This window comes from Thamnophis elegans, chromosome 4 (genome assembly GCF_009769535.1).
Source record: "Thamnophis elegans isolate rThaEle1 chromosome 4, rThaEle1.pri, whole genome shotgun sequence".
NCBI classification, from domain to species: domain Eukaryota; kingdom Metazoa; phylum Chordata; class Lepidosauria; order Squamata; family Colubridae; genus Thamnophis; species Thamnophis elegans.
The window spans coordinates 138561442-138577146 of record NC_045544.1 but is presented as its reverse complement, the minus strand read 5'-3'; the positions used below and the strand labels follow the sequence as shown (position 1 = coordinate 138577146).

Genomic DNA, 15705 nt, shown 5'->3' with positions numbered 1-15705 from the left:
GTCACCCAGTTTCCATGCGCTAATGCAGAACTAGAACTCACCCTCTGCTGGTGATTGGCTGAAAGTCACCCAGTTTTCATACCGAAGGCAGGACTAGAACTCACCCTCTGCTGGTGATTGGCTAAAAGTCACCCAGTTTTCATGCCCTAATGCAGAACTAGAACTCACCCTCTGCTAGTGATTGGCTGAAAGTCACCCAGTTTTCATACCGAAGGCAGGACTAGAACTCATCTTCTGCTGGTGATTGGCTGAAAGTCACCCAGTTTTCATGCCGTAATGCAGAACTAGAACTCACCCTCTGCTGGTGATTGGCTGAAAGTCACCCAGTTTCCATGCCCTAAGGCAGAACTAGAACTCACCCTCTGCTGGTGATTGGCTGAAAGTCACCCAGTTTTCATACCTAAGGCAGGACTAGAACTCACCCTCTGCTGGTGATTGGCTGAAAGTCACCCAGTTTCCATGCGCTAAGGCGGGACTAGAACTCACCCTCTGCTGGTGATTGGCTGAAAGTCACCCAGTTTTCATACCGAAGGCAGGACTAGAACTCATCTTCTGCTGGTGATTGGCTGAAAGTCACCCAGTTTTCATGCCCTAATGCAGAACTAGAACTCACCCTCTGCTAGTGATTGGTTGAAAGTTACCCAGTTTTCATACCGAAGGGAGGACTAGAACTCACCCTCTGCTGGTGATTGGCTAAAAGTCACCCAGTTTTCATGCCCTAATGCAGAACTAGAACTCACCCTCTGCTAGTGATTGGCTGAAAGTCACCCAGTTTTCATACCGAAGGCAGGACTAGAACTCATCTTCTGCTGGTGATTGGCTGAAAGTCACCCAGTTTTCATGCCGTAATGCAGAACTAGAACTCACCCTCTGCTGGTGATTGGCTGAAAGTCACCCAGTTTTCATACCGAAGGCAGGACTAGAACTCACCCTCTGCTGGTGATTGGCTAAAAGTCACCCAGTTTCCATGCGCTAATGCAGAACTAGAACTCACCCTCTGCTAGTGATTGGCTGAAAGTCACCCAGTTTTCATACCGAAGGCAGGACTAGAACTCATCTTCTGCTGGTGATTGGCTGAAAGTCACCCAGTTTTCATGCCCTAATGCAGAACTAGAACTCACCCTCTGCTGGTGATTGGCTGAAAGTCACCCAGTTTTCATACCGAAGGCAGGACTAGAACTCACCCTCTGCTGGTGATTGGCTAAAAGTCACCCAGTTTCCATGCGCTAATGCAGAACTAGAACTCACCCTCTGCTAGTGATTGGCTGAAAGTCACCCAGTTTTCATACCGAAGGCAGGACTAGAACTCATCTTCTGCTGGTGATTGGCTGAAAGTCACCCAGTTTTCATGCCGTAATGCAGAACTAGAACTCACCCTCTGCTGGTGATTGGCTGAAAGTCACCCAGTTTCCATGCCCTAAGGCAGAACTAGAACTCACCCTCTGCTGGTGATTGGCTGAAAGTCACCCAGTTTTCATACCTAAGGCAGGACTAGAACTCACCCTCTGCTGGTGATTGGCTGAAAGTCACCCAGTTTCCATGCGCTAAGGCGGGACTAGAACTCACCCTCTGCTGGTGATTGGCTGAAAGTCACCCAGTTTTCATACCGAAGGCAGGACTAGAACTCATCTTCTGCTGGTGATTGGCTGAAAGTCACCCAGTTTTCATGCCCTAATGCAGAACTAGAACTCACCCTCTGCTAGTGATTGGTTGAAAGTTACCCAGTTTTCATACCGAAGGGAGGACTAGAACTCACCCTCTGCTGGTGATTGGCTAAAAGTCACCCAGTTTTCATGCCCTAATGCAGAACTAGAACTCACCCTCTGCTAGTGATTGGCTGAAAGTCACCCAGTTTTCATACCGAAGGCAGGACTAGAACTCATCTTCTGCTGGTGATTGGCTGAAAGTCACCCAGTTTTCATGCCGTAATGCAGAACTAGAACTCACCCTCTGCTGGTGATTGGCTGAAAGTCACCCAGTTTCCATGCCATAAGGCAGAACTAGAACTCACCCTCTGCTGGTGATTGGCTGAAAGTCACCCAGTTTTCATACCTAAGGCAGGACTAGAACTCACCCTCTGCTGGTGATTGGCTGAAAGTCACCCAGTTTCCATGCGCTAAGGCGGGACTAGAACTCACCCTCTGCTGGTGATTGGCTGAAAGTCACCCAGTTTCCATGCCCTAAGGCAGAACTAGAACTCACCCTCTGCTGGTGATTGGCTGAAAGTCACCCAGTTTTCATACCTGGCAGGACTAGAACTCACCCTCTGCTGGTGATTGGCTGAAAGTCACCCAGTTTCCATGCGCTAAGGCGGGACTAGAACTCAACCTCTGCTGGTGATTGGCTGAAAGTCACCCAGTTTCCATGCGCTAAGGCGGGACTAGAACTCACCCTCTGCTGGTGATTGGCTGAAAGTCACCCAGTTTTCATACCTAAGGCAGGACTAGAACTCACCCTCTGCTGGTGATTGGCTGAAAGTCACCCAGTTTCCATGCGCTAAGGCGGGACTAGAACTCAACCTCTGCTGGTGATTGGCTGACAGTCACCCAGTTTCCATGCCCTAAGGCGGGACTAGAACTCACCATCTGCTGGTGATTGGCTAAAAGTCACCCAGTTTTCATGCCTCAAGTGGGACTAGAATTCACTGTCTCTTGGTGATTGGCCTAAAGACACCCAGCTACCTTTCATAGCTAAGTCAGAAATCAAGATGGTGAACATACATAATTTCCTTCCTCCTCCTTTTTGCCCCACAACAACCCTGTGAGGTAGGCTGGTCTGAGAGAGAAGAAGTGGCTTATAAAGTCCCCAGCTGGTTTTCATGCCTAAGACGAGACTAGAACTCACCGTCTCTTGCTCATTGGCCCCAAGTCACCCAGCCAGCTTTCATAGCTAAGGCAGAATCTGAACTCACAATTTTTTGCATTAATTACCTGATACCCGGCCAATGTAATATCAACGCAAACTTGTTGTGTGCCTTGGCAAGTCACTCCAAATGATTTCAGACATCGGAACTGACCAATGGTGTTTTTTTTTTTTAATCAAATGGTCACATTTTTTCCCCACATTTCCCCCCCCCCATATTTTGACCCAAAAGGGTCAAAAACACATCCTTCCTTGCAGCACTGATGATGTTACCTAGTTTGGTAATGAAACGTCTGCAAGAAAACCGAGCCACTCAAAACCCCCCCACACACACACACTTTTCACCTTCCTCAATTTTTCTCAATCTTCTTCAGGGATGTGAAGACCCGTTAATGGCATTAGAGATTAATTCTTCTAAGTTATTACCTTTTAGTCTTCCCCACCTTTAAATTGTTCCCACCACTTTAAACATGGTTAAACTGCACTCTTAAATGGGGCTTTTGTGATACACTGAAAGCATAAACAGGTCGAGTTTGCTTTCAACAACAACAACAACAACGAGTTGTACACCCATCACAGGAAGAGGAAAATAAATACAGCAGACACAGGAGCGTTCGCCAGGGGGCGTTACGACAAAAACATCCATTTTAAGAACAACAGAAGTTATGCCCTGTCAGATTACACCCCTCGGCTTGTTTCTTCCAGCAGTTTGTTTCCTGTTGTCCAATAACTGGCCAAGGAAGCACGAAGCCTCCCAGCAGATGGTCATCAAAGGAGAAAGGAGGAAGAGAAGGAGGGGAGGGAGGAAGGAGGAGGAGAAGAAAAAAGAAAGGAGAGGAAAGGGAAGGAAGAGGAAAGAAAGGAAAAGAGGGAGGAATGGAAGATAGAAAAGTGGGAGGAAAGGAAAGAGGAAAGGGAGGAGAAGGGACGGAAAGGGAAGGAAGAAAAGAGGGAGGAAAACAGAAGGAAGGAAGAGAGGGAGGAATAGAAGATAGAAAAGTGGGAGAAAGGAAAGAGGAAAGGGAGGAGAAGGGACGGAAAGGGAAGGAAGAAAAGAGGGAGGAAAACAGAAGGAAGGAAGAGAGGGAGGAATGGAAGATAGAAAAGTGGGAGGAAGGAGGAAAGGAGGGAGAAGGGAAGGAAGAAAAGTGGGAGGAAAGGAAGGAGAAGGGATGGAAAGGAAAGGAAGAAAAAAGGGAGGAAAACAGAAGAAAGAAAAAGGGAGGGAGGAGTGGAAGATAGAAAAGTTGGAGGAAAGAGGAAAGGACGGAGAAGGGAGAAGGGAAGGAAGAAAAGAGAGGAAAAAGGAAGGGAAGGAAAAGGGAGAGTGGAATGGAAGATAGAAAAGTGGAGGAAAGGGAAGAGGAAAGGAGGAGAAGGGAAGAAAGGAAAAAAAGAGGGAGGAAAATGGGAAGGGAAGGAAAAGGGAGGGAGGAATGGAAGATAGAAAAGGGGGAGGAAAGGAGAAGGGAGAAAGAAAGGGAAGGAAGAAAAGAGGGAGGAAAACAAGGGAAGGAAAAAGGAAGGAGGAATGGAAGATAAAAAAGTGAGATGAAAGAGAAAAGGACAGAGAAGGGAAAGAAAGGAAGAAAAGAGGGAGGAAAGAACAGGGAAGGAATAGAAAGAAAGGGGAGGGAAGGAAGGGAAAGAAGGGCAGGAGGGGGTGGTAGCAGAGGCGTTATTGACTTACAACTAAACCCAAAATTTCCATTACTACAGAAGCAGAAGGAAAGAGTAGAATGAAAAAATGAGAAGAAGGAAGAAAGGAGAGAGAAAGGAAAAGGAGGGGAAGTAAGGAAGAGGAGGAGGAAGGAGAAAGCAACAGGGAGGAAAGGAGGAAGGAACGAGAGAACGAAGGGAGGGAGGGGAGAAGGGAAGGAAGGAGCAGGAGAGGCATGGAGAAAAAGGAGAAGGAACAAGAGAAGGAAGTGGAGGAAAGAAAGGGGAGCAGGACATGGAGGAAGGAAGGGGAGAGGAAGGGAAGGGAAGGGAAGGGAAGGGAAGGGAAGAAAGAAAGAAAGAAAGAAAGAAAGAAAGAAAGAAAGAAAGAAAGAAAGGGAGAGAGGATGAAGAGTGCCTGTAGCTCGTACTTGGTGCTTCATCTCATGTTCAAAATTTTAACAAGGGTAGGAGCAAAACAGTGTTTAAACTCATCTCTTCTCCATCATGAATTAATGTGTGAACATACTAGTATATTCTACATTGCATTTTGGGGGGGTTATAACAAAAATTGTACGGTGATAGCACTGTGTGCTTTGACACGGGGGAAAAAATGCTCTTGCGGGGGAACTTCATTCATTCAAGCCAGGATTTAACCTGGTTCCAGCATCTGCTTGTTCCCTGGATGGGCAAAATAAGTTAAGCAAGAGATGGAATTAGGGAAGGCAACCTCCACGTAGATTTTTTTTTCCCCCTCAGACTACAACATTTCTCGATCTCAGCAACTTTTAAGATGGGTGGACTTCAACTCCCAGCATGCCCCAGCCGGTTAGCTGGGGAATTCTGGGAGTTGAAGTCCACCCATCTTAAGATGGCTGAGAATGAGAAACGCTGGTTTAAAGATGGTTGTGATAGACACAAGCTAGGGACAAAAATTGTTTTAATCGGACACATTTCGAGCTCAAAATTTAGGCCTGAGACAGCCTGTAAATATTCAAATGCCCCCCGACTCAAAACACCACTTTTTCAAACATTTCCAGCAGCGTAGATGGAACTGTACACAGGTTAAGTCTTTGTCTTACAACCACAATAAAGCCCCAAATTCCCGCTGTTCAGCGAGACAGTGGTTAAGTGAGTTTTCCCCCATTTTACGACCTTTCCTCCCACGGTTGTCCAGTGAATCGCTGCCGTTGTTAAGTTAGGAATGGAGGTTGTTAAGTGAATCTGGTTCCCTCATTGTTGGTCTGACGTTCACCAAAGAGGACCAAACGCGACCCCGTCATAAATATGAGTCAGTCGCCAAAAGTCTGAATTTTGATCATGTGAGCACGAGGACGCTGCGGTGTGAAAAACGGTCACTTTTTTCGGCGCCGTTGTAACATAGAAGGATCACTAAATGAATTATCATTAAGTTGAGGATTATCGGTAGTAGCAAATAACCAGGCGAATGTTTCGGCTTCCTCAAATCCTATCAATTTGTTTCCATGTTTGGAAAATATTTCTGTATTCTCCCCTGCCCCAAAACCACGACCTTAAGGGAGCAGTGCCCCATTGTGTTTCCATGAAAATAAGACCCTGTCCCAGTGGTGGGTTCCTATCGGTTCGTACCGGTTCGTACCAAAGTGGTTTGGCGGCCTGAGTCACTGGAACCGGCAGCGACCCAAGCCTGCCACGCCCCCGAACCGGTTCTCCAGGCAGCGCCATATGCACCGCCATCTTGTTTTTCAGTTCTTCACATGCGCAGAACAATTGTAATTGCACTGCACATGCGTGCGAAGCAAGAGCCGAGGTGGCGCAGTAGTTAGAGTGCAGTACTGCAGGCCACTTCAGCTGACTGCTATCTGCAGTTCGGCGGTTCAAATCTCACCGGCTCAGGGTTGACTCAGCCTTCCGTCCTTCCGAGGTGGGTGAAATGAGGACCCGGATTGTTGTTGGGGGCGATATGCTGACTCTGTAAACCGCTTAGAGAGGGCTGAAAGCCCTATATAAGTCTAACTGCTATTGCTATTGCTATAAGCTCGCGGGCCCAGTACTGGGTTGCAGGCGGCACGCCCCAGTACGGGCGTACGAGAGCCTGCCCGGAGCACTGGGTACCATTCCGGTGTTCCAGAGGACCCACCCACCCGCCCGAGCTCCTTACCTGTGCTTTAAGCCTTTGGCGCTTCCGTGCACGAGCATGGAGCGTACAGCGCCTGTGCAACACTCCGCCGAGCAGCTGGTATGTCACGGAGGCTTGTGGAAGCATCACAGGCAAGTACAATGCATGCGCGCGCCGCATACGGAATACGGAACCCACCACTGCGCGGGGCTCACAAACAACCGTACTGGCGGTAATGCCTGTCGTAACCCAGCCCTGACCCTGTTTTATATTGTCTTGCCATAAAAAAAGGCACCAGGTCTTATTTCCGGGGCGCGGATGTCATCCACGGACTCACCTCACGTGTGCGCCTTGCCCCAGTCTTCTTTTTGACTATCAGAGGCCTTCAAGAACTTCGTTGCCCGGCAAGGCCAGAAAGATTTTCCTGAGGGCCTCTGCAGATGGTAACACCACTCCGGATCGGAGATTCTGGTGTTGACATCATCACGAGATGCAGGGAACAGCTGCAGAAGAAATGGGCCGAGGTGTGCGAGGCCTGGCCACAACTATCCGAAGGCAAGAAGTAGGGCAGCTTCAACCCCCCACCACCACCATCCGCACCCTAGCGTAATTTTTACCTGTGCACCAGGAGTGGGTTGCTGCTGGCAATTACTGGTGGGTGTGCAGTTTTCCACGTGTGTGTGTGTGCATTTGCACATAAATACAGTGGGGCAAAAAAGTATTTAGTCAGCCACCAATTGTGCAAGTTCTCCCACTTAAAAAGATTGGAGAGGCCTGTAATTGACATCATAGGTCGACCTCAACTATGAGAGACAAAATGAGAAAACAAATCCAAACAATCACACTGTCTGATTTGGAAAGAATTGTTTTGCAAATTATGGTGGAAAATAAGTATTTGGTCACCTTCAAACAAGCAAGATTTTCTGGCTCTCACAGACCTGTAACTTCTTCTTTAAGAGGCTCCTCTGTCCTCCTCCACTCATTACCTGTATTAATGGCACCTGTTTGAACTTGTTAGCAGTATAAAAGACACCTGTCCACAACCTCAAACAGTCACACTCCAAACTCCACTATGGTGAAAACCAAAGAGCTGTCGAAGGACACCAGAAACAAAATTGTAGATCTGCATCAGGCTGGGAAGACTGAATCTGCAATAGGCAAGCAGCTTAGCGTGAAGAAATCAACTGTGGGAGCAATAATTAGAAAATGGAAGACATACAAGACCACGGATAACCTCCCTCGATCTGGGGCTCCACGCAAGATCTCACCCCGTGGGGTCAAAATGATCACAAGAACGGTGAGCAAAAATCCCAGAACCCCCCGGAGGGATCTAGTGAATGACCTGCAGAGAGCTGGGACCAACGTAACAAAGGCTACTATCAGTAACACACTACGGCGCCACGGACTCAGATCCTGCAGTGCCTGACGTGTTAAGCCAGTACATGTCCGGGCCCGTCCGAAGTTTGCTAGAGAGCGTTTGGACGATCCAGAAGAGGATTGGGAGAATGTCATATGGTCAGATGAAACCAAAGTAGAACTGTTTGGTAGAAACACAGCTCGTCGTGTTTGGAGGAGAGAGAATGCTGAGTTGCATCCAAAGAACACCATACCTATTGTGAAGGACGGAGGTGGCAACGTCATGCTTTGGGGCTGTTTCTCTGCAAAGGGACCCGGACGACTGATCCGTGTACAGGAAAGAATGAATGGGGCCATGTATCGTGAGATTTTGAGTGCAAACCTCCTTCCATCAGCAAGGGCATTGAAGATGAAACGTGGCTGGGTACTTGAGAGACCGCCTGCTGCCAATTACCTCCCAAAGACCCATTAGATCACACAGGGTTGGCGTCCTCCGGATTCCGTCTACCAGCCAATGCCACCTGGCTACTACCCGGGGGAGGGCCTTCTCTGTGGCAGCTCCGGCCCTCTGGAACGAACTCCCCGCAGGGATTTGGACCCTCACCTCTCTCCAGGCCTTCCGAAAAGCCGTCAAAACCTGGCTTTGCCGGCAAGCCTGGGGTTGATGAGTTCCCCTCCCCTCTCGACTTGTGTGGTTGTGTGATTCTTGCCTGTTTTAATCACTTGTATTCTGTTCTATGTTCCCCTTTTCCCCGAGGTGGCACAGTGGTTAGGGTGCAGTACTGCAGGCCACTTCAGCTGGCTGTTATCTGCAGTTCAGCGGTTCTAATCTCACCGGCTCAGGGTTGACTCAGCCTTCCATCCTTCCGAGGTGGGTGAAATGAGGACCCAGATTGTTGGGGGCGATATGCTGACTCTGTAAACCGCTTAGAGAGGGCTGAAAGCCCTATGAAGCAGTATATAAGTCTAACTGCTATTGCTATTGCTATTGCTTTTGAGTTGTTCACCGCCCTGAGTCCCTCCTGGAGAAGGGCGGCATACAAATAATAAAATTCAATTCAATTTCACCAGGACAATGATCCCAAACACACCGCCCGGGCAACGAAGGAGTGGCTTCGTAAGAAGCATTTTCAAGGTCCCGGAGTGGCCTAGCCAGTCTCCAGATCTCAACCCCGTAGAAAACCTTTGGAGGGAGTTGAAAGTCCGTGTTGCCCAATGACAGCCCCAAAACATCACTGCTCTAGAGGAGATCTGCATGGAGGAATGGGCCAACATACCAGCAACAGTGTGTGTCAACCTTGTGAAGACTTACAAAAAACGTTTGACCTCTGTCATTGCCAACAAAGGATATATAACAAAGTATTGAGATGAACTTTTGATATTGACCAAATACTTGTTTTCCACCATCATTTGCAAAAAAAACTCTTTCCAAATCAGACAGTGTGATTGTCTGGATTTGTTTTCTCATTTTGTCTCTCATAGTTGAGGTCGACCTATGATGTCAACTACAGGCCTCTCTCATCTTTTTAAGTGGGAGAACTTGCACAATTGGTGGCTGACTAAATACTTTTTTGCCCCGCTGTATGTCTGCGCATGTGCAAAACATTAAAAAAAAGGGGGGGAATTATATTTGTGCAATGAAAATAGTTCTGTGCATGCGCGAAACGTTAAAAAAGGGGTGGAAATTAAATTTGTGCAATGAAAATAGTTCTGCGCATGCAACATGGTGACGCCTATGGCGCCACCCAGAGAACCAGTTTGGGGGCATGGCAGGCCTGGATCACTGCCAGTTCCAGGGACCCAGGCCACCAAACCACTACCGGTTCAGCTGAACCGGTCCGAACCAGTATGAACCCACCACTGCTGTGCACCCTGGAGTGGGCATGGTCTTAATTAGGGCCTATTTTGGGCGCACATGTAAAAAAAACCAAGCTAGGGCTTACTTTTGGAGTAGGTCATATTTTGGGGAAAACGTGTTGTCTTTCCAAAGATGAATGGAAAAAAGGATTTTTTTCATGGCCAATTTGCCATCAGCCCTAAGATGGAGAGTCAACAGCCTCCAGGTCTGGAGGTGGCTGATGAGGAAGAGGAGGAACAGCTGGGTCCAGTGCTGGCCGTAGAGATACGCAGAAGGCAGAGGAGAGGAGAGCAGTGGGAATCTATGGGCTGGTCCTTGGGATGGAAGAGCCACTGCTAGCGAAGCCCCACCCTAGCTCTGGGGATAAAAGGCAGGGAGCAGAGATGAATAGGTGTGGTAGACAATTTATTCATCTCCCTGCCGGTCAGCCACTGATAGCCTTCTGTGGGCTACTGGTGCTCTTAATAAAGGAATAGTTGATTTAATTATAGAGGGTTTGTTATGTTTGGGAGACAGGTCAGAATAGAATCTTACGAGAACCTGTCCAGATCTGAACAGCCAGTTCGTTCCATCCTCAGCAACTTCATCTTCACTTCAGATCACTCTCTCAATTTCCCTTCCTTTCTCTGCTAATAGCTGCAAAGTCAGAAAAAAATCAAGATGGGAATGCCACTTGTTGAAGCCTCACTGATTTTTACGTGTGTCACACACACGGAGCACCAAAAATTCTCTTCTTGAACCTTTTCTTCTTGAATCACGATCCGGTTATCCGCCTCAAAAGTTGGCACCTGTTCCGAAATGACCTTGACGTCGGCCAAGTTTTCCATCCTGTGCATCGAAAGGACACTTGGAATGTGCAAAAAAAATGCAATGTTGTCTGTTCGAAGTGAGAATCTTTCCACGATTTGGGACAAGGGAGGTCCCAATTCTCTCCAGTTTCTGTTGTGTTTTTTTTTTTGCTAAGCATGACTATCCGTAGGAACGAGAAGCACAAGAATGTTGAGATGTATTTTTAACAAAAAAACAAAAGGGAGGCTAAAATTTTCCAGCAGCAATCCCTCGGCATTTTTGGTGAAATCAAGGCATCCTTCAAGAGATCCAAATAAGGCTATCCGTATTTTACCAGCAGCAAACTGGCGCAACAAACAACATATCGAAGAAGGTTTAGAACACGGGCGTCAAACTCATCGCGTCATGTTGCTGTCACGTGAGGCTTCGTGACATTTTTTTCCCTTCACGGAGCTGGGGTAGTCGTGGCCGCCAGTTTGACACCCCTGTTGTAGAAGGTAGACATTTTTTTCGAGGTGAGGAAACGAAAAAGATCAGGGCACGCTCAGATGAGGGATAATCAAAGAAGGACGTACAAACCAGTCTGTGCGGTGTTATCTAATCTCGTTGCCCTAAACCGCCAACTGAAGATTTTGGGGCAAAAGAAGAGATTTGCAGGATTCTCATGGCCTCCGGGGTCCCAGGTTCCACTTTCAACATCTGGAACACATCTGGAACACCGCTGCAGTCAGTGGGCACGGATACGGGGAGCTTCAGAAGCATACAACCTCAAGGCTCGTAGTGGTTTGGTGACCACGAAGGCACCTCTGCGGAGGTGATTCACCTCCATCTCGGCTGGGAAGAACAGCAGTCGGTTCCGCAGTGGCGCCTCCCTCACCCCCACCCCCGCAAATCCCTCAGTCCAGAAAAGTAAGGAATGTTGCTTCCAAAGGGGACGTTGAGGTGTTTTTTGTTTTTGTTTTGCTATCGCGTTCGATCCGGAGCTGGCGAACTGCTGTAGAGCCTCATCGCTTTGCGGCAGATGAGAGTAAACCAGTAGATCTGGGGCGCGATCAGGAAGGCGTTGGCCACGTTGCAATGCAGAGGGATGCGGAAGGGCACCTCGTAGATGGGCAAGTTCGTCTGTCGCCCATAAGCCCAGTACATGTACGGGAAAAGGAGGATCCGGCAGATGAAGAACGTAACCAAGATGAGGATTCCGTTGATCTTATGCAGGATGGAATCTTGCATTTTCAGCTGTCAACGCCCCCCCCCCCAAAAGAAAACGTTGAGAAGGTTAAAGGACAGACAACGGCTGGCCCACAAATAAGATAAAGGCTGGGAGTGATTCCCGCAGTTGCTTCTTTAATTCCCGCATGGGGCAGGAGGGTGCCTGCTACATCTCTGTATGATTTGTGTTCTGACTTGCTTCCTTTTAAGCCTTCGTAAAGGTAGTCCTCGACTTACGACACCCAAAATTTATGTTGCCTGGCCAGCAGATGCGAAGTCAGTTTTGTCCCATTTTACAACCTTTTCTGCCAGAGTTGTTAAGTGAATCACTGTGGTGGTTAAGTTAGAAACAAGGTTGTTCAGTGAATCTGACTTCCCTGTTGATTTTGCTTGTCGGAAGGTCGCAAAAGAGAATCACATGAACCCGGGACACTGCGACCGTCATAAATATGAGTCAGTTGCATCTGAATTTTGATCACGTAACCAACCACAGCAATGGTCATAAGTCACTTTTTCAGTGTCGTTGTAAGTTCAAATGGTCACTAAGTGAACTTCTGTAAGTCAAGGACTACCTTTAGAGGGCTTCCGAAATCCTACCATGGATTGTCCTCGACTTATGACCATAATTGAGCCCAAAATATACATTGTGAAGTGAGGCTGTTAAGTGAGGTGCGCCTCATTTTATGACCATTTTTTGCCACAGTAGCTAAGCCAACCACGGCAGCTGTTACATAATCAGCATCTGTAACGTTCCCAGCTAGCTTCTGACAAGCAAGGCCAATGGGGTAAGCCAGGTCCCCTTAACGACTGGGTCAGTGTATGAGACTTCATGACCTGGAAGACATGGCAACAAGGTCAGCCAATGAATAGGCACAGCAACTAAGTCAGCCAATGAGGGCTGTTTGGAAACTGAAATGGTATTTGCTGTGTGAGCAACAAGGAGACAGCAAGGAGCCTGGGCGTGGCTTAGCTCTGCAGTTGAGCTCTAAACTAGTCTGCTGCTCTGAACCGAAACTGAAACTGTTCTGTCCTCTGCCTGTGTTTGCTTCGATTTACTATCACGTTGGAAAAATCTATTTTGGTATTGTATATTTACTTCATGTGTTATATATATAATATAACACATTATATAAAGATATAATATAACATATAAAGCAGGGACGTGCAGTCACTAGAGGCAGGGGAGGCGTGGCCTCACCAGTCATGAGGAAAAGGAAAGAATTTTAAAGAATTTTTTAAAAATAATTAAAGCCAAGGTAGTTGCTACCAGATTCACAGTGACTTGGAACAGTGCTTTGTGTTAACCATAGGAGAAGGCCAGAGAAATAGGGGCCTCCTGTGCATAAGGAATTTTTCACCTTTTAAGAGATAACCAAGGGTTAAAATGCGAAGAATTCCTTATGCAGATGAGGCACGTGTTCTCTCGCCTCCTGTAGAGGGCATTTTTAGAGGCTTTTTAGAGTTCTCTGGGAGCAACTAGCTCAGTCTGACAGAGCTCTGGCCTTTCATGAGGGGAGGGCAGGGCAGGGCAGGCAGAAGCAGAGTTGAAATCGTCTCTGAAACAGCTGGCAAAAGGTGTGTGTGTGGGGAGGGGGAAGGAATTCAAAAAGTTTGACCGGAAGGCAGCAGGGGAAGGGGGGGTATGGCAGAGGAGCTGCTTTCAAGCCTTTGGAAAATATGTCCAATCCAACTTCTGTGTTTGTTTGAGAGTGAGGGAGGGAGGGAGAGAGGGAGGAAGGAGGGGGAGGGAGAAGAAAAAGAATGGGAAAACTTATTTTGCAAGGGGGGAAAATGCTGTCGCTTTAAATCGGAACTGAGCATGCCTGGCTGTGGAATTCTGGGAGTTGAAGTCCGCAAGTCTAAAAAGTGCCTCACCAGCCATAAAGCTGACCGCACGTCACTGATATAAAGAGAAGTTAATGAATTCCTGCTGAATCAGTTTCCTGTGTGTGTTTTCTGGATGTGATCGATGCTGCAAACGCTGACAGGCTGCATAACTCATTTAACAAACACAGCAATTCGCTTAACAACGCTGGCAAAAAAGGGGCGAAACTTGCTTAACAGCTGCCTTGCTTAGCAAAGGAAATTTGGGGCGGAACGTTAAGGACTAGCAGGGTTTAGCGTTTTAATTGAAAGCCGCCCAGAGTCGCTTTGCGAGGTGAGATGGGTGGCATCTAAAGTTAATAATAATAGTAATAATAATAATTAAAAAAAGATATGAAGCTCCTGGGTCTGAAATATTTACCTGCATCAGGATCTTCCCCAGGGATACGAATGGGGTGCTCAGCTCGGCAGTGTAGATGCAGCCCACGAAAAAGTCTCCGAGTTCACCCCGCAGATGCTGTAGAGAAAGAGAGAGGGAGGACGGGCGGGAGGGAGGGAGGCAGTGGGAGAGAGAGAAAGAGGAAGAGAGGGGGAGGGAGAGGTGGTGAGAGAGAGGAAGAGTGAGGGAGAAAGGGAGAGAGGAGGAGGGAAAGAGGGAGGGAGAAAGAGAGGGAGGGAATGGGAGAGGGACAGAGGGAAGAAGAGGAAAAGAGGAAGAGGGGGAGAGAGAGAGGAAGAGGGGGAGAAAGGGAGGTAGAAAAATAGGAAGGGGGAGGGAGAGAAGAAGAGAGAGGAGGGAGAGAAAGAGAGGAAGTGTGGGGGAGAGAGAAAAGGAGGGAGAGGAAGAGGGAGGGAAAGAGAAAGAGGGAGGGGGTGAGAGAGGGAGGGAGAGGGGGAGAGAGGGAGGGGGGAGAGAGGGAGAGAGAAAGAGAGGAAGAGTGTGGAAGAGAGGGGGAAGCGAGAGAGAGACAGAGAGAAGGAGAGGGAGGGAGGGGTGAGAGAGGGAGGGAGAGGAAGGGAGAGGGAGAGAAGAAGAGTGTGGAAGAGAGAGGGGAAAGCAAGAGAGAGACAGAGAGAGGGAGAGGGAGGGAAAGAGAAAGGGATGGAGGGGGTGAGAGAGGGAGGGAGAGAGGAAGAGTGGAAGAGAGAGGGAGAAGCAAGAGAGAGACAGAGACAGAGTCAGAAAGAGAGAGAAAGGGAGGGAGAGGGAGGGAAAGAGAAAGAGGGAGGGAGTGGGTGAGAGAGGGAGGGAGAGGGATAGAGGAAGGGAGAGAGAAAGAGGGGAAGAGTGTGGAAGAGAGAGGGGGAAGCGAGAGAGAGACAGAGAGAGGGAGAGGAAGGGAAGGAGGGAAGGAGGATCCAGGGGAAAAGGATGCTTTAGAGCAGGAGTGTCAAACTCACGGCATCACATGACCTATCGGGACTTTTCCCCTCTTCATTAAACTGGGCGTGGGCGTGGGCGTGGGCGTGGCCAGCGCGTGACGCATCCGGCCCGCGGGCCACAAGATTGACAGCCCTGTTTTAGCGCCATGGATGGGATGCAGCTTCAAGGCCCGTCAGCCATATTGGGGTTCCCTGGCCCCATGTGCCCGCATACCCACCCACAGGCGCCCACAGCTATTTTGCAGCCTTCGAGCCACAACCTTCGCAGCAAAAGGAAGGGGGCTCATTTTGGCTGCGGGATCAATGCGAAACCAAGGTCAAACCAGGATTACATGTCGGATCTTGAAATACCCAGAAATGAGACAATATCGTCTTATTGAGGAGCCCCGAGATTTGGGCACGCGTGTTCTGACCTTCCCAAGATCATGAAGCCGACTCCTCGTCCTGATAAAACCCCCTTTAGTTAGTTTTAAAGTGAATTCCTCTCCAGCAAAGTCCCGGCCAACAGTCTTTCAAGAGATTTCACAACCACAGACCTTTATCGGGCTTGGAGAGCTGCCAGGCCGATATCTTCTAAACGCCACGCTGTAGCAGCAATTACTTGGCAAGGAGTCAGGAATGGATCTTCACCCTAATGAATGGAACTCATTGTCTCCTGCAAACTCCA

At 48.4% G+C, this 15705-nt stretch overlaps 1 protein-coding gene across 1 annotated transcript in view; it reads right to left on the bottom strand.

Annotated features, from left to right (window-relative positions):
* Positions 1 to 10221: 10221 nt before the first annotated feature.
* Positions 10222 to 15705, bottom strand: part of TLCD3A (TLC domain containing 3A) — a 40123-nt gene continuing 34639 nt past the window's right edge. Inside the window, exons 4-5 of the mRNA XM_032215501.1 lie at positions 14077 to 14172; positions 10222 to 11858 (exon numbers count right to left, since the gene is read on the bottom strand). Coding sequence (XP_032071392.1) covers positions 11586 to 11858; positions 14077 to 14172 — 369 coding nt within the window. The 3' untranslated portion in view covers positions 10222 to 11585. The remainder of the gene's footprint in view (positions 11859 to 14076; positions 14173 to 15705) is intronic.